We start from the raw sequence: 17526 nt of genomic DNA, 5'->3' as shown, positions 1-17526 counted from the left end.
GGGTGCTCTAGCTGTCTGTTGAGGACTTCTATAAGGATGGAGAAGAAAGGCAGTGAACCAGGTGGACAAGAGGGAGGAGGAGGGAGTGGGTCAGAATGGGGGTTCACAGAAGGGTGGAGGAATGTCCATGAGTCTTTCTTGTTCTACTGCACATTCTCCATCATCTTGAGGAATTCTGATAAAGAAAAGAGAAATTGGACAGCATTACATTTTACATCCATTTCTTTATTTACTTGAATAAACTGTAAAGGAACAGATAGTAGTTCAGCTCAAGCAGGAAGCCGGGGTGTAATTTGATTTTAAGATGATGACAGGAGTGTAGGAACTGTACAACACAGCCTAGTAGGCAACAATATGGTCCCTAAAACCTGATATGCCATAGAACAAGACTGATACAGCTTATTGGTACTCTAGCAAAGCTGCAGCCTCTTAATAAACAGGATTTTTTCCCCCCTCATGCACTCTCTACCTCCTTCATAGAGACTCCTTAAGGTTCAATAATAAGTGAGCTGACAGCTTCATCATTTTCATTTGACACATACCGTCAAAGTCCAGCATGCCGTCGTTGTTCTTGTCTCCATCCTTCAGCAGCTCATCGATCTCCTCCTCTGAGATGGCCTCGCCGGTGCTGCGGATGATAAGGGCAAACTCTTCTCTGTCGATGTAACCGTCGCCGTTCCTGCGCACACGACAACAACAAAATGTGCGTGAATGTAAAGGTCGAGTAAAGGTGATGTAGCAACAAAAAACCCCAAAACAAAACACACACACACACACACACACACACACACACACACACACACACGCACGCACGCACGCACGCACGCACGCACGCACACACAAACGATTAGTGTAAACAGTGTGAGCACGAGCGTACTTGTCAAACACACGGAAGCAGTCTGCCAACTCTTCCTCGCTCTTTCCGGCCTGGTCCTCCTTCATCAGTCTCACCATCATGACCAAGAACTCCTCGAAGTCGATGGTGCCGCTACCTGGGGGTTTAGTGGAGCCACGTGATCGATAAGCATCAGATCAACCCATTGTCGTGATAACTTTGTTGACCGTTTTACGCATGGAAACACCGGGACTTCAATAGAACAACCCAGAATTTGTTAGTGCAGTAAAAATGTCATGTTGACGGGGTGTTTAGAAGTACCACCACCAATCCGGCTAATTACTGAATTACTATAAAGTGTCCCTGTGTGTAAAAACACTTAAGGCGCACAGCTGGTCTGCTGTGTCGCCATCAGGCATAAACTACATTTCCCGTTTCTCACCGTCCTCATCGACCTCCTCGATGATCTCATCCAGCTCCTCTCTTGTCGGGTTCTGGCCCAGCATCCTCATCACGGTACCCAACTCCTTGGTGCTGATATCACCGCCACCATCGGTGTCGAACATGTCAAAGGCGGCCTTGAACTCTGGAGAAACGAGAATTGAATGAACACGTGTGTTTGTTCCAAGCTGGCCTCATTTCTCAGTTTAGCACTTTTTTGCTTTATTGTTCTTTTCCCCCGAGCATTAATCGTCGCGATAGGACACCATTATCCTTTAAAATAGCACCCCAGTTTGCTTTTATCGACTGAAAAACTGCGAGGTCCGCTTCTTTGTGAATAATTCTCATTGTGGTATTCTTGGTTTTTCTTTCATACCAGTTTGCTCCATCTGGCTTCACGCCGTGGATTTCATAGAGTCATTCTCTTTAGGCTGTACGAGCTCTTGCTGGTAGAAAAAAAATGATCTGAAGTAGAACTGATTGGCTTATTGTGTGATTGCATTTAAGGGTGGTATAATTCAAAACATGTATCACGCGTGTATCATTTCATAGCTTACTGTAATGGCGTTATTTAGGCTAAGCAACTAGTACTGTACTCACCAGCCAACATGTCCTCGCTCAGGTAGGAGCGGGCCTCTTGTTGCGCGTCAGTCTGGAAGAAAGCAGGGTCCAGTGCATCACTTCACTCATTACATGTTTCATTTAGGCTTAGTTGATTGTTCCAGTTAAACTTGCTTGTTTTAGCCAAGCACGGTGGCAAAATAATTCTTTATCATATTTTCTATTCGTTTTAAACAACCTACCCCCCCAAACTACTCGGATCATCTCCACTGTGCGTAAAAGTATTTTTACGCACAGTGGAGATGATACAATTCAGAGATTCAGGATTGATATTTTAAACTTGTGACTGTAATAGTTACAGAGTGATTAATGGTTGTAATAATGATACTGATACATGCTATCACAAGTCACACGATAATATGGGTGCATCTCGAAAGGATTCTTGAGCTTGATGAAAATTAGTCCGGCTATTTCAGGCTCAACACATTAGCTTCGCTGTATAAGGCCAACAGACATCCAATCCCGAGGAATTTGTTGCCTAAGCAGAATCAGCACCTTCCCAGCTGACACCCATCCTGCCCATCAACACCCAGTGTTAACTTCCCACAAGGATTAAAAGTAGTCTATTTACAACAGATAACTGGCTAAAATATGAGTTTGAGCATATTTCATATCAATTTAACTCAAAACTAGCAGAGAAAAAAAAAACTACGTGGAAAAAAATGCTGAATTACTAAAAAGAAAAAAAAAACTATTTTAGAGGAAAGCAACATATACATATCCGAACAACACCAACAGAAAGAAATATGCTTCTCAGAAACTCAGCTAATGATTTTTACACATTCACATGCCTTTATTCCTTTATTGCTCACTCTCTAATGAAATCAGCCGATAGCTGAACTGGTCATTTGCACAACTGATTGGTCTTACCATGTTTGTGGATTAGCTTTTCCCCCCCAAATATCCAAGGATAAAAGAAAAGCCCAAAGGAGTGGTCAATCCGTGTGCACCCCAACAGAGAGACTAGACATCAAGTGATGGTTCAGAGACACTTTAAACGGGACAAGGAGGTCCCGCCCCCTGCCTCTCACAGGCCTCCAGATTTAGTATCCTGAACTTTTAGGGTTCTGGGGCCAGGGCAAGCCAATCACACTTTCGAGGTGAACGCTCCACTTTATTGAAGTTGTGGTTTTAAGTATGCTAAAGAAGTAAAGAATACATTTTCAAATGAGAGGAGATCCAAAGTTTGTGGTGGAAATGCATGAAAGCATCACACTGAGATTCTCCTCAGATGTTGGATATGAGAAGGAACCCAGCTTACTTTAAAAGAATTCACTCTGGAAAACCAGAGAGAAAGAAAACTGAAAATACAGAATTTTTCTATAAAATAAATCAAAAAGCACCATACTTCTTAGAAAAGGCCCCGTTGCAACTCTCAGTAGTGAGATCCTAAAACAAGATGCCCACCCTCCCTTCGAAATAATAAAATACAAACACAAATCTGGCTCACATCAGTACATGCATGTCAGTGTACTGTTGATTTCTATTTCGCCTTGTAAATACAAAACAAAAAACAACAAGGGGGAGCCAAAGATTAGTGAGTAAGCTTTGGGTTTTGTGGTGATGGAGATTCAATCTGGATGGGAAACTCTAAACCAAGAGGAAAATGCTGTGAGACCAGACCTCTAACCCCTCCTTAGAGGTGCCCTGAATAGCCGGCAGATTTCAGACCCTGCTGCTACTTAACTTATTAAACACAACCAGCTGCTCCTTATATGGTGTGCAGTTCCCAAGGGAGGGACCCAAGGTAAGAGACCAGAAGGGAGGACAGGATACTGAGAAGAGGAGCAGACCTGAAGAGAAGGAGGTGGGAGGTGCTTTTGAGAGGTGGTGGTGGGGGCTTGCAGACTATATACTCCAGAGGGAGAGCTGCACATTGCAAGGGGAGATTTAACTCATCCGCTCTGTGAATGTCCAGCTCAAGCCTTTGATTCTTGGGTTTGCATCTCATGCTTGGGGCTATAATCTGAGGGTTATTGACTTCTGTGCTGGAAGACTACTTCATGAACAGGCTACAGGCAATAACACGCTTAGGAGAAGACTAAATCGGAAGAGGTTTATTTGAAACAGATATTTTGTCAAATATGAGACTTCTTTTTTGTTTAAAAAGACAAGGAGCATATTAGTTACCATCTATACAACTATAGTTTGCATGGGGGCTAGTTTAAATCTGGGAAGTAAGATTTAGTCAAATCTAGGGAGGCTGTAGAGTGCATGGTGTGTCATCTGAATGATCTCTCTAACTAGATTCATTTGTCTAAGAATCATGTGGCCGTTGAGATAAAGGTAATCTGAAAGTCCTAGAAAGGCCACAAGAGACAAAAATCTAACAATATAAGACATGTTGGGCATGCACAGCAGAATTATTTACAAGGATGACCAAAAAGTGGGAGAAGAAAGTTGGTTTATTTAGAAAGTAAAGATTAGGGTTGAGAAGATATGCAACATGCGATAGTGGAGGGCGGGGGCAGCGTGGCGGTGTAGCATTTCTGGAGCAACAGCAGCTGCCAAAGGGGACAGCTGGGTAGTGGGCATAAGGAGGCGCCCGGGGAAGAGAGCCTTCGTCTTAAAAGGTTTGGATGGATATTTATAGACATCCTCAACAAGTTCCCAGGTTTCATGTGAGAAGGGGAAACGTGGTGGGTTGCAGTGTTTGTCTTGAATCCATTTTGAAATCTCAGAAAGTTATCCTATTCATATTTGTGGACGGGCTCCTAGAATTTAGAGCTTGCTCTGAGCAGATTTCCATCACACACGTCCTTCAGTTTCTCTCTGAGGACGGATCACCAAGGAATGTAGAGCTGGTGTCTTTACTGGACGTTCTCCATCATCTTCAGAAATTCTAGAGACAGAATCAGAGGCCAAATGAGTCAATCGGCCTGCCTGTCAAACCCAACACACAGTGTAGATAAAGCCTGTACATGACAAATGAGATGTTAACCTACATTTTTATATTTATTGTCTGGGGAGCTAGAGACCCTATCCATACGTAAATGGACTGATCCTTATATGGTGCTTTTCTACTCTCTGAGAGCACTCAAAGCCCTTTACACAACATACAGCATGCCTCATTCACCCATTTGTATAAGAACATTTCTTTCTATGCTTAAGTACGTTCTACCTAATGTTCACACACATTCTCACTCTAATAGATGTATTGGAGAGCAAGCTGGGGTTAGTATCTTGTCCAAGGACATTTGGCATGCAGACTGGAGCAGCCAGGGATCAAACCACCAATCTTCTGATTAGTAGATGCTCTGCCTCCTGAGCTACAGCCACCCCAGTATTTAAAATATAGATTGTGTATGAAATGTTTAAAATAAAAACGATATAAATAAGGATTTTGACAACACAGCAAGGTATAAGACAAGAATGAATTTGAATTTTAAATGTTTGGTTGACCCTGCACTCTGACCCCCGATTACTATCCAAGGCATGTTTCTATGCTAGGTATGCTAATTTATCTATGCAATTTCATTTTTCTCATATATGTACATATCATATAAGCATGTAGCTAATACACTGAATTAAGACAAAGTTTCATATTGTATTCATTAAAATGTGCGTCGTAGCCTTCATCTGTCACCTGTGACATTACATCATTTCCTCTGGGATTAATGAAGTATTCTGATTCTGTTTCTTTATCGTCTTATTTTATTAACTAGCCATGGTTAGCATGGATGTATACACATAACGAGCATGTCTTGAGACCCCCTCAGTTATAGATCTAAATCTAAATGTAACAATATGTACATGGTTTTTTTGCTCCACCTCCAGTGCTGCTGGTTTACTTGTGTGCTTCATGTCAAACTGCAATTGAGCCAGAATTACAACTGAAAATGGTTCATTTATATTTTTAATATTCTTAAAGATATTAATAATAAACACGGTAACATTTGCTGCAAGCTGGACACATTTGAAGCTGTGGTGGAGAGATCACGGAACAAACTGTCATCCATCATGAGGTCCACCCTCTGCACCAGTTATTGGATAGCTAGCAGAGCACCTGCTCTAACTTGCTAACCTGATTCAGGTCTGCATCACAGATATAAGAAGACTTACATATCACATCTGTCTATCAGAGGGCCGTCTCCCAGATAATGTATTATTTTATATATATAAATGTATTGCATATTAAATTTTTCTTCTTCTTCTTGTTATTGTTATAGTTGTATCAATTGCTGTAACAGGAAATCTCCCCAAATTGAAATAAATACATTTCTTCTTCTTATATTTTTTAAAAAGACAGTATTATTAAAAACGCACAGGGAAATACCATTAAATTGCCAAACAGCAATCATAATCCAATGCAGACTGATGCAGATTTCGATTTTTTTGTTTTCTAAGCAAAAATTGCTGTTTTGATTGTAGAGGTTGCAAACCCTTGTTCATGACTACTGTGTGGGTGATGAATTTAGCTAAAACTTAGTGGTTTTGTTAAGGCTTGAGCTCAGAGGCATAGCTGCTTTGATGGCAGTGCTGACACAGTGATAGCTGTAAAGTAGGTCTCACCCTCGTTGAGTCTAGGTGCCGAACACGTCCTCATGCTTTGTTAAAAGTGTTAGTGTCTTTTAGAGCCTTTTTAGTCAAATTACCTGACAATTAAATGTCCTGGTGTGAGGTATGAGGCTGTGTATTAGTATTTTATTATTTTGTTACATTGTTACACTAATCAGCAGTTTTCAGTGCCTGTGTATTGCACATGTTCAGTTTATAAATGCAATGCTAGTGTTGCTCTTTGTTGTAAACATGTTAACCCCACAAAAACCAAAATGATGATACCCAGAGATCCAACCTTGGTCTACAAGCATTTGGTGACATCGTCATGGCGATGTCATGTCCATCCTTTATATACAGTCTATGATTTTACAAAAATCAGAGTTTACAAAATCTGCCTACTGGTTCCTTAGCTTAGTTTGGTTTTTCCATAGCAACACCAAAATGTAATGATTTACAGTTTTATGTTATACAGAGACTCATTTTCCCGTCTATTTTTTGTCCTTCCTGGCATTGCTGTCAGGTTGCCACATTTGCCTGATTTTATTAATGTTTTTGTTTATCTCTTAAGCAAACTGTTTCCAGTTTCCTGTTAAACACCAGGTTTGGTAGGTGTACTGGGCTTCTCCATTAAACAGCGCTAATGCATGCTTTAAACCTGAGAGTCCATCCCAGAAAGTAATATTCAGTCTACAGCTGACACCGCTGTTGTCATAATTAAACCAATGAAAATATTGTTAAGGAAGCCTGGTTTGTTTTTCCTCCTTATGTGTTATTATAACAAAGAATAGGAAGCATGCAGCATAGTAAATAGCAGTGATATCTCACTTTAAAGGTACAGTGTGTAAAATCTCACCACTGGATGTCAGTAGATTGCAGATTGCAGCCAACTGACTCAGTTACAGTATCCACTGTAGGACAAACAACTCTGGCTGCCGTTATTTGTAGTGTGAGTAGTCTGTCAGCCTGCTCTTTACCTCAGCTGCCAAAATGTGTCCACATCTATTTGATCTGACGGGAGTCTGATACAAGTCGGGGAGTCAGTGAAGCTCACTTTTGTCCTGAGCTAAGTTGTTGGAGATATCCTGAACTGTCGCTGTGCTGCTGTTTTTGATGCTGTTAGTTGACGTTAGTCAAACTTTGTTTGAAGTGGATCTAACATTGTTGGTCTCGGACTCTTAGCGAATAAACTCTTTTATGAGATCAGTTTGTTGGAAAATATAATTACACATTGATCAATGTATTTTTATGAGAACAATATTCTTTTTTCTTTTATATAACCGTAATACTGACTGACTGTACCTGTAAATACAGGCTTAATCTTACCATCAAAATCAATCTTTCCATCTTTGTTTGTGTCAGATTCCCCAAACATCTCATCGATATCTTCCTCTGTCACTGTTTCTCCAGTCATATGAAGGATTTCTCCAAATTCCTCACGATCAACAAAACCATCTCCATTCCTGTAGATTTAAAAAATATATACATATCAAGTTCAAACTCAATCTCCTGTCTTCCTGCCAATTTAAACTAAAGTCAGTCATTTTCTCTAATTCTTGTGTTTAGACAATTATGTCTGTAAGCTCTTTTGAGTCTGACAATACTTTTGAGTTTTGATTTTAATGTAAATGTTTCAGGGCTAAAAAGTCAGGTAACAATAAACTGGCTATGGGACTATAGTCAGCCTCATCATTAAAGGCTCTGACATGTAAAGTATGACATAAGGTATTTCAATACTGCAATAACTTGTTATTTTCAAATATAAAGATGTGTAAGTTGATATAAATCCCATGAGAAAGACTAAATCTTTGAACACAAAAGTGAGCAACAGGTGCTCATAATTCTCATTTGTCTCTCTAGTTATTTGACACGGTAGTTAATTTATTGATTCTAATTTGCTTTTCACATTAATGTATGAAAACTTTATTAACTGTATTAAGTTTTGTGATGACTTTTAGTGTCGTACTTGTCAAAAATACGGAAGCATTCTGAAAGCTCTTCTTCACTCTTTCCTGCCTGGTCCTCCTTTAACTGTTGGACCATCATGACCAAGAACTCCTCAAAGTCGATGGTACCGCTGCCTGAAGACAGAACAGATCAATATGGGAAGATTACTGTTTTACATTTACTGGGTAGGAATGAGTTTGAGATGTCTTGTTTACTTATCAAGTGATTATCTCCAGTTCACCAACTGAATCTCGTGACAACAGCTGGACACAGACTTTTTATCCAACCATGATCTCACCATCCTCATCGACCTCCTCTATGATGGCATCCAGCTCCTCCCTTGATGGGTTCTGGCCCAGCATCCTCATTACTGTGCCCAACTCTTTGGTGCTGATGTCACCGCCTCCATCTGTGTCAAACATGTCGAAGGCGGCCTTGAACTCTGGGTTAGAGAATGAAAAGTTCAAATTTAGGCAAAACCAGAACTTTTTTTGTTTTTGCTTTACTGCCTAAGCAAAGCTTAAATCATTAATTTCCCATTAATTTTCATCCATAATACAGACTGTAAAAAGTCTACTTGAAAATCACTGCTGGAACCTCACTTAAGGTTATCACTAATTTCTTCATGCAGAAAAAAAAAATACAGACCTGCAATCATCTCCTCAGTCAGGAAGGACCGGGCGTCACTTTGGGCGTCAGTGGGCTTTAAAAAAAAAAGGAAAAAAAAAAAGGTGGAAATGCATCTGTAGTCAGGCAAGTGGATGCTATAAGTGATATCGGGTCATAACTAGAACAAGCTGTAAGGAGTGGCTATTAGGAAGGGGATAAATGAGCTTTTTCCCTTCACTTGTCACAGTGGGAGACAGCCATTATGTCCTGTAATAACATCACAGTGGTGAAAAGCTATATAGCGTTCTCTTTTGTTCATTTGCTTAAATCACATGTCTAGGACCAACACATTAGCATCACAAAAGGTTTCTTCAGAAATAAACTACTTCTCCCTTCTTAAGTGTATTTAATCCTCCCCCCTCTCTCCCATGTCATTTGCTACAGTTCATGTTCTATAGATTAATGTTCTGTAATATTATTTAGAACATAAGACTAGAGTTTTGGTCTTTAAGCATTTTGCTACTTTAAGTTTTTATTTTTGTTTGACTGAACACTGAATCACAGTTAGTCTGTATCTCTGCTCATCGCGCTGCTCTTCGAAATGAATGGAAATCAGTCCTTCCAAGAAATTCAATGGGATTTAGTAATACATAATAACAAAATAAAAAGCCAGAGTTGGGAAATCAAAGAGAACTGCATATAGTTAAAAAATTAGCTGGAGTACAATTTGCGGTAATTGGATAATAGGCCTTCAACTGCATTCACAGAGCAGATTAATAACTTTTTTTCAGTTTTCGGGGCAGTCAATAGTTGTAACTGCAAATGGCTTATTAAAAGCAAGAAAAATGACTTTGTAGCTATATTTCTGGAGAGTGCAAAGTTAAACTTGAAAATTTTAGGTACATTTGTTGGGCAAAAAACCCCCAAAACATTTTAATATCTTTCAAATCCATGTGACGTGTGAAAACAAGGCAGCTACTTTTCCCACAGGTTCTTCAGCACCACTCACAGTGATGCTCACTACAGTGTAACTATTCTACAGTGTTAATACTGTGAATGGATGTATTTTAAAATCATGAACCAAGCTATCATCTTTTGATGATAGCTTGGTAAAACTAACCAAATGCCAAGTGGAAACAAAACAGTGAATAAAAACAAAGCTGAACAAATTTAAAAGCATCTGACCAACATTTCCCAAGAGTAAGAAAATAGTTCAGTTTTCATGAACAGCCAGACTTTGTTAAACCATCCACCTTTAAATTTCTCAATTTGTATTCAGAATTTTACTCTAAAGAGATCATAACACTGGTGTGGATCATACAGCATTTCTAAGAGGAATAATTTGAGACAGATTTGGCTTTTTTTTTTTTTAAATTTGTAAATGTGGATTTTTTTTAGATTTCAATTAATATTTTAACATAATTGTGATCCCAAGCAGTTTAGCAAACAGAATCTTGCAGAGCTTAGCATAGCAAAGATAAGAAAATAAAAATAAAACTCCTTTTTCCTGTTTTCCTTGACAAAATGTTGATAATGTTGCGACATATGGAAGGAAACCCACCCCCTTCCCTTTAAAGCTATTTTTAAGGTGAGACTTGGGAGAGGATTTGACAGGGATTTTCTCAAGGTGAATTTCCTAAATTAGGACACTAAGAAAAGGCAGCTTGTCTTCTCACTTTACTCAGCTGTGTACATCTATCTTTAGTACCACTCCCTCCAATCTAAATATCAATCGTAGCGGGTTTAGTTACAAAGTGATGGAACACAAAAGCAGAGTGAGTCTGTAAGCAAACAGCAACGAGGAGTCAACAGCAGTTCATAGCAACAGGTTACTAGTCAGACAAACTAAATTTGTGTGTCTGTTGTCTATCAGGTGTGTGCCCCGCATGACGTTTCCAAATATTTAAGGAATTCCAGGATGATTTATAAAATCCAGTTATGATGCGGATGAGGACTTGCTGGATGAGCAGAGCCAGTTTGCTTCAGGTATTTATCTCCGTCCTGTGTCATCTGCATTTTCTTCTCATCCCTTGAAAACCAAATCAAATCCTCAGGATGCATCATAAACCTAAGTCCTCCTTTTCGTCCTTTACCCCCTCCTCCGTTTTTGGTTTCTTACCATGGTGGCGGGCTGTGGTGAACAACACACACCAGTACAAATGACAGACAGCTGGGAAAGAAGGTCTCCTTTCTATGCAGTTCAGGTAGCTCTGTGACTTTACTCTACTCCATAAGTACCCTCTCATCCCACCAGCATTTGACTAAAAATGATCAGGATTGGGCCGGAGACCCCCTCCTCGGACAAAAGCCGGCCAATCAAATTTGGTTTTAGTTTGTGCGCCCTTACAATCTCCTGATGGACATCCCCTTGTGTGGCACAGTGTCCAATCCCCCATATTTAGATAACAGACAAGCTCACTGACATTTATTGAAAAAAAAAGAAAACACTGTGCAGGCATCAGGCAGCTGAAGGTTATTTTGGCAGAGGATCAACTGGGCATCTCAGTGCAGAACGACACTTGATTTCACATGGACCAGAGCGCATGCACGCTCGTGCACATCACACACACATACATGCACACACGGATTAACACCTCCCTGCATGCATAGATTCTCTGCTCCTTCCACAGTGTCCGTTAACCCATCTATCTGCCCTCCTCCCTGTCCTCAGGGCTGCTGACTTGCCCTTGCACCTATGACATCTGAAACATAAGAGCTGTGCAGAAAGACCTGTCACCTCACACAACTGTTCCCCGTCTTAACCATTTTAGCTAGTGGTTTCTCATTACCTCAACAGAAAAGCAAACCTCTAATTACCATGTCAGTAAAAGGCTTGATCGAGCCAAAGTCAAAGTGAAATTTCCACAGAAACTCATTCAGAATCCCACTGACACTAATAACCATAAATTAGCAACAGAGGCTACTTCACAGCACATCTACACACAGTGGAGGAAACAATTCTTTGAAGTTTGCTCGCTTGTAAGAAATGAATAGTTTCAAGTATTTATGGTAGTTGAGAGGCAGAATATCTGCCAAAAAACACACACTGAAGCATTGACATAAGTCATAAATTGATTTGCTTGTCACTGAGTGAAATAAGTGTTTTAGTATGAGTGGAGAATGCCTTGTTGGCAAGCACAGCTGTCAGATGTTCCTTGTACTTGGTCACCAGGTCTGCACACATCTCAGGAGGGTTTATGACCCACTCTGTTTTTACAGAGACTCTCTAAACTCACCTTTTGGTTTCTTGGCTGCCACTTGGTAACTTGAAGCTTCAGCTCTATTCACAGGATTACCTCTGGAGACTAGCTAGGCCACTCAATAACTCTAATGTGTTTCTTCTTTAGCCACTCATTTGTTGCCTCTGCAGTATTTTGGGGGTCTGGTATGCCATCCATGACCCATCCTCAGTGTTCTGATTGAGGGAAGGAGGTTCTCGTTCAATGTTATGGTCCATTGGCTCCTCAATGTGGTCAAAGCCATCCTGTACCCTTACTAGAAAAACAGCCCCAAAGCATAATGTTTCCACCTCTGTGCTTGACTCTGGGGACGGTGTTCTTTGGGTCACATTTGGGACTCCTCAGTGGGCTGAAGTGAATACCAAAGAGCTCAGTTTTGGTTTACTTTGACCACAGCACTTTCTCCCAGCTTGCTCTGAATCCTTTAGATAGTCAATGGGAAACTTAAAACGGGCCTCTAACTTTGCCTTCTTGAACAGATGCTGCAAGATTTCAGTCCATTACAGCATAGTGTGTTACAAATGGCGTTTTTGGTGACTGTGGTTCCAACTGTCTTCAGATCATTAACAAGCTTCTGCAGTATACTTTTGAGCTAATCTATCACATTTCCCCTAATCATCCTAACTCTGTGAGGCAAGATCTTCCATGGAGTTCCAGCCTAAGAGGGAATGACGGTCATTTCTTTTATTTCTGAATAATCACACGAACACTTTTATTGCTTTTGTTTTGTACTTATTTTTGTGTTTTTAGTTTTTCTCTGCTCCCTCGTTCTTTACTAGGCTACCTGTCTACACACAAACACACAGGCAGACAAACATCTTACTTGTCTGATAGATACAGTGGAATATAAAAGCACACCCACATGTTTCCTTTCCACTTCAGACCATTAAGTCAGCTGTTGGAAACAGATTAGTCGGTCCAATGAGCAGTAAGGCGCTGTCACTTTTTTCACACGCAATCTATTTATGCCTGAAAGAACGGAGAGAACCATGTGATTAGCGTGGAAACAAGAGCAGCTGTAGTTGCTGATCAACATTTCTTATCTGGAGATAAAGTATTCATTCATTTGATACAAAGTAATAATCATTTCTAAAAGGTTCACCAAAAAAATGAAAAAATGAGGGCTCTAAAAATATGACCAATGTGTAAATGCATTAAACTCACGTCTGCTTTTAGCCTTTCAGCTCTGTTGATCTGTACCATCATTAAACACTTTTCTCATGAGTTTAAAATCCAGGTACTCGTCATGATCAATACGATTCAAAACACTTGAAAGGCAACAGAGAAAATGCTCAATTTAAGACTTCAGCAATGAATTAGCCTATGTTAAGATTTTTTATTTGCATATATGTGCAGTTACTACTTCACTGTCTCAAGTTAAACATCTTACCTCAAAAGATTCATTCAGACTCTTGATAATAGCAAATTAATGTTAGTTTGAGTCTGCTCGTAGGGTGACCGCATCCAACGAACTAAACGCTGGGCAAAGGAAGTGTTTGTATGAAATGATGTGGGACACACAACTAACGCTGAGACATTCTTATATATCTAAAAAAATAAGCACATCAACACACAAGTTACACAGGTTGAAGCCGCTGCTTGTGTCATTTAAAAATGTATTCTATTTTATTTGGAGGTATACTTGCGTATTCCCTTTTTCTACATAAAAACAAAACAAAAAGCATCCATCCTTCACAGTGGCCTCCGTCCCAAAGCTGAAGAGTCATTTGTCTAAAGAAGGAGAGTCATATCTTCTAGAAACCTTAATGGCGGACTAGCTCAGTTCTCTGTAACGCTATAATGGATATGCTGAATGCATAGAAAACCTACCAATAGTCAGTTTTATTGGAATACAAAGAAAAGAGTCCATACAGTATTCATTTTTCTCCAATTTCACAGTTTTTACAGCAAATATGAAGCTCTACATCTCTACAGTTTGTTCAGTTCCATGGATTTATTTGAATTACAGCTCCATTGCATGCGGAAAGATGATTTCACATGCAGCTGAGTGTTGGGATAGTGACTCTAATCTCGAGGAGAACCTGGGCGGCTGATATTCAGCGACGGGTTTATGAAAAGTGTGCCACTGTCTCCACAGCTTCACCACTGTGGTGTGGAGGCAGCATTATCCTGGCTGCCTCAATCATGTGTTTACACAACATTAAAAAAAAAAAAAAAGTAATTTTTTTACTTCTTCAAACACACAGTGTGTCAGTATCAAACCTAAAAATAGAATTAGTGGCAAACAACCTGCCCGTTTCATGAGCTGTATGTTCCTGACACTTCCTGTGCTATTAATTTCCACCCCCCCCCCCCCCTTACTATGATTTGGCACATAATCTCTTATCTTGTTCAGAAACTGATCTTGACTGTGGATGATTTAATTACTGGTGATTTATTGCTGGAAGTTTACATTCACACTTATAATGAAAAAAAGGTTAAATGAAGATCTAGTCAGCGTTTATCTGGAGATTTCTCCAGTCTGACTGATTCTGGCATTTAAAAATCATAGAAAATGGATTTTGAGTATATTAGCATGCTAAAATTGCCATTTACTTCAAACATTGCTGTGCACGTGCATGTCAAAGGTGCAAGCTGCTGCATACTTAGCCTTTGATAAAAACCTGCCTGAATAGAGTCAGGAAAAAAAATCCAGCTGCGCTGATCACACTGTGCACCTTTTCTCCTTAATCCCTCTCCTGTAGATAACGCTTTATCACCCTCCTACTGTTCTCCATGTTATGATCCTCACCACCTCCTGTTTCCATCTTAAGCTCTTCTCACTCCTCTCAGTCATCACCCCTTGTCTCCCCCAGAGGGCCATAGTGCAAGTTCAGCTTCCAGGCTGTCCAGCTTATGTCACCAGTGTTACTGGAGTGCCTGTTTGGTGCCTGACTGACAGCACCAGCTGAGGCTGACTTCCCAGAAGCAATCTTCCCCTGCTTGGGTGAGAAAAAAAAAGTGTGGCTCAGTTTGACGACTTTGGTTCGATAACAGACCAAGAGAAACAAAAAGTTGTGTTGTTATCAGCTTTTTTTCTCGTTCTGTCTTCTTTTCTTTCTCTTTCCATGATCTCTTCTTCTATAACTCCTTCTATTCCTGGACATTCTCCACGGAGCAGCTGAGTCCTCTGGACAAACACACCCTAAATAAGGCTGGAGGTATGCCATCACTCGTCCACGTTTAGCCTCCACCATCTTGATCCTTCACTCCTTCTTTTGCTACCCTTCTTTCTGCTCCTTTTCCCTCTTCGAGCTAAAGACTGCTCTCCAGTCTTTAGCTCAAGTAAATGTTTCAGTAAACTAGCTGCACAGTTCATGCAGACTTATTAAACTAAAAATCTGCTGGGAGACTCCATCAAGCGTGCTGTTTCAATCCCAGGAGGAGAAACAAATCCCTTTCTGCTGTAAAAATCTTCCAAAGCAAACATGCAGCAAACAGTTGTGACGTGTGAGTGTCAGATTCCAGCTACACATAAGGTTTGCTCACAATAGAGCAATAAAGCTACAATCACAGCACTTGGTGGCTGCTGGGGTTTTGTCCAGACCTTTGAGAAGTTTTTAAAATGACAGCAAAGTAAAAGAGATTTTGTCCTTCTTGTAGAGAACAACATCATGTCATAGCTGCCTCCAGCTGATGCTAAATAATGCAGCCAAACCACCTTATACTGAATACTGATCTGCCACAACATTAAAGACTTTGTCAGGTGTGACAAAGACCAAAGGTGCACATTTACTCCTAAAGCACTCCCTGATGGCACAACACAGCAGTTGGCACAACCACACGACAAAAACTGCTCAGGCTTTGCTCAAGGAATATGTAAAAGAGAGCACACCTGTTACTCAGACAACCTCTTCTTTCCAAATGAGCATGCACATGTAGTGCCACAACAAGCCTGATCCACAGACGAGCCACTTCTTTGCTGCTTTTTTGAGTTCACCTTTTGTACAAGTCAGCTCTGTGAAATCCTCATGGGTCTCAAACAGAAGCTCTCCTTAAACTGAAACTTGGCGCCCTACCATCCATCATATCCTCCAAACCAAGAGCTTAAGATCACCCGTAAGGGAAAACTTTGAACATCTCATCACCTACAGTACATAATATCATCAAATGATTCACAGAACGTGGAGCAGTTTCTGTGCACCAGGGACAAGGTCTAAATCAATATTGCAAGCCCATGATCTTCAGGTAGGACTGTATTAAAAACAAGAATGACTGTGTCATGCAAATCCTTGCATGGACTCAGAAACACTTGCAGAAATCTATGTCTGTGAACACAGTTCAGTATGCTATCTAGAAATGCAGGTTAATGAAGCTGTGTCATGCAAAGACAAAGCCATATGTGAACACAATCCAGAAACAGCTTGAAGTGTATTAAAACAGGTCACAGCTCTGGGCACAGTTTTTTGCAGATTGGTGAACCTCTGACCTCTCTAAGTTTTTTAATAATCAAAGCAAAGCTGGAGTGAACCCTGTTTATTGTTTTAGAAACACAAATAAAACTAATTCTTGCTCTATACAGTACATATACTTATCGGAAAACAAGGAAGAGGAAAAATAGATTAAAAAAAGAACTAGATACCCAGAGTACATACTGTAGTGATTTGGAGTAGCTACTTGAACATGTATTCAAAACACACAAAAACATAAGGCCTTCAACAATGTAATAAATCTAGTGAAGGGATTTGTGCCCTTGGAAGGATGTGTGTATTTATATAATCCACATGAGTGTACTTGACACTTATAATGTGCATGCTTTTTTAATCTTATAAGATAGGTACCTTGGTGTTCATCTGAACAGCAAACTGGACTGGACTCATAACTCAGACGCCCTCTACAGGAAAGGGCAGAGCAGACTGTACCTGCTGTGGAGACTCAGGTCGTTTGGAGTGGAGGGCCCACTCCTGAAGACCTTCTATGACTCTGTGGTGGCCTCAGCCATCTTTTATGGTGTGGTCTGCTGGGGCGGCAGCATCTCTTCTGGGGACAGGAAGAGACTGAACAGGCTGATCCGCAGGGCCAGCTCTGTTCTAGGATGCCCTCTGGACCCAGTGGAGGTGGTGAGTGACAGGAGAATGGTGGCTAAGCTGTCATCCCTGTTGGACAACATCTCCCACCCCATGCATGAGACTGTGACAGCACTGAGCAGCTCCTTCAGTGGGAGACTGCGGCACCCACGGTGTGGGACGGAGAGATTTCGCAGGTCTTTCCTCCCCACTGCTGTCAGACTGCACAACAAAGACTCCAACTGATCAACACACACATTCACACATGTGCAATAACACTAATGTGCAATAATCTTTTCTGGCATCGTTGTATTTTTACTGAGTTGTATAT

At 40.5% G+C, this 17526-nt stretch overlaps 2 protein-coding genes across 2 annotated transcripts; both read right to left on the bottom strand.

The window, feature by feature from the left end:
• Positions 1–143: 143 nt before the first annotated feature.
• On the bottom strand, positions 144–3848 carry LOC134619308 (troponin C, skeletal muscle-like). The gene is made up of 6 exons (XM_063465070.1): positions 3654–3848; positions 1877–1928; positions 1278–1421; positions 878–992; positions 543–679; positions 144–175 (listed from the first exon to the last, which is right to left on the bottom strand). The coding sequence occupies exons 1-6, from the start codon at positions 3846–3848 to the stop codon at positions 144–146; spliced, it is 675 nt and encodes a 224-aa protein (XP_063321140.1).
• Positions 3849–4707: 859 nt separating this feature from the next.
• Positions 4708–17009, bottom strand: LOC134619307 (troponin C, skeletal muscle). Its single transcript, XM_065469670.1, has 6 exons — positions 16971–17009; positions 8990–9044; positions 8640–8783; positions 8361–8475; positions 7721–7857; positions 4708–4739 (listed from the first exon to the last, which is right to left on the bottom strand). The coding sequence occupies exons 1-6, from the start codon at positions 17007–17009 to the stop codon at positions 4708–4710; spliced, it is 522 nt and encodes a 173-aa protein (XP_065325742.1).
• Between the last annotated feature and the right edge of the window lie 517 nt (positions 17010–17526).

The sequence above is a fragment of the Pelmatolapia mariae genome, linkage group LG20, assembly GCF_036321145.2.
Source record: "Pelmatolapia mariae isolate MD_Pm_ZW linkage group LG20, Pm_UMD_F_2, whole genome shotgun sequence".
Classification (NCBI taxonomy): Eukaryota; Metazoa; Chordata; class Actinopteri; order Cichliformes; family Cichlidae; genus Pelmatolapia; species Pelmatolapia mariae.
This window is presented reverse-complemented; position numbering and strand designations above follow the sequence as displayed.

Coding starts and splice junctions, on each gene's coding strand:
- LOC134619308 (XM_063465070.1), bottom strand. CDS start 3,848: ATGAGATGCAAACCCAAGAATCAAAGGCTTGAGCTGGACATTCACAGA. Junction 680..877: donor TGCTTCCGTGTGTTTGACAA/GTACGCTCGTGC, acceptor TCGTGTGCGCAG/GAACGGCGACGGTTACATCG. Junction 176..542: donor CGGCATGCTGGACTTTGACG/GTATGTGTCAAA, acceptor TTTCTTTATCAG/AATTCCTCAAGATGATGGAG.
- LOC134619307 (XM_065469670.1), bottom strand. CDS start 17,009: ATGAGTCCAGTCCAGTTTGCTGTTCAGATGAACACCAAG. Junction 9,045..16,970: donor CTGTTCAGATGAACACCAAG/GTACCTATCTTA, acceptor TTTTTTTTAAAG/CCCACTGACGCCCAAAGTGA. Junction 8,784..8,989: donor GACTGAGGAGATGATTGCAG/GTCTGTATTTTT, acceptor TCTCTAACCCAG/AGTTCAAGGCCGCCTTCGAC.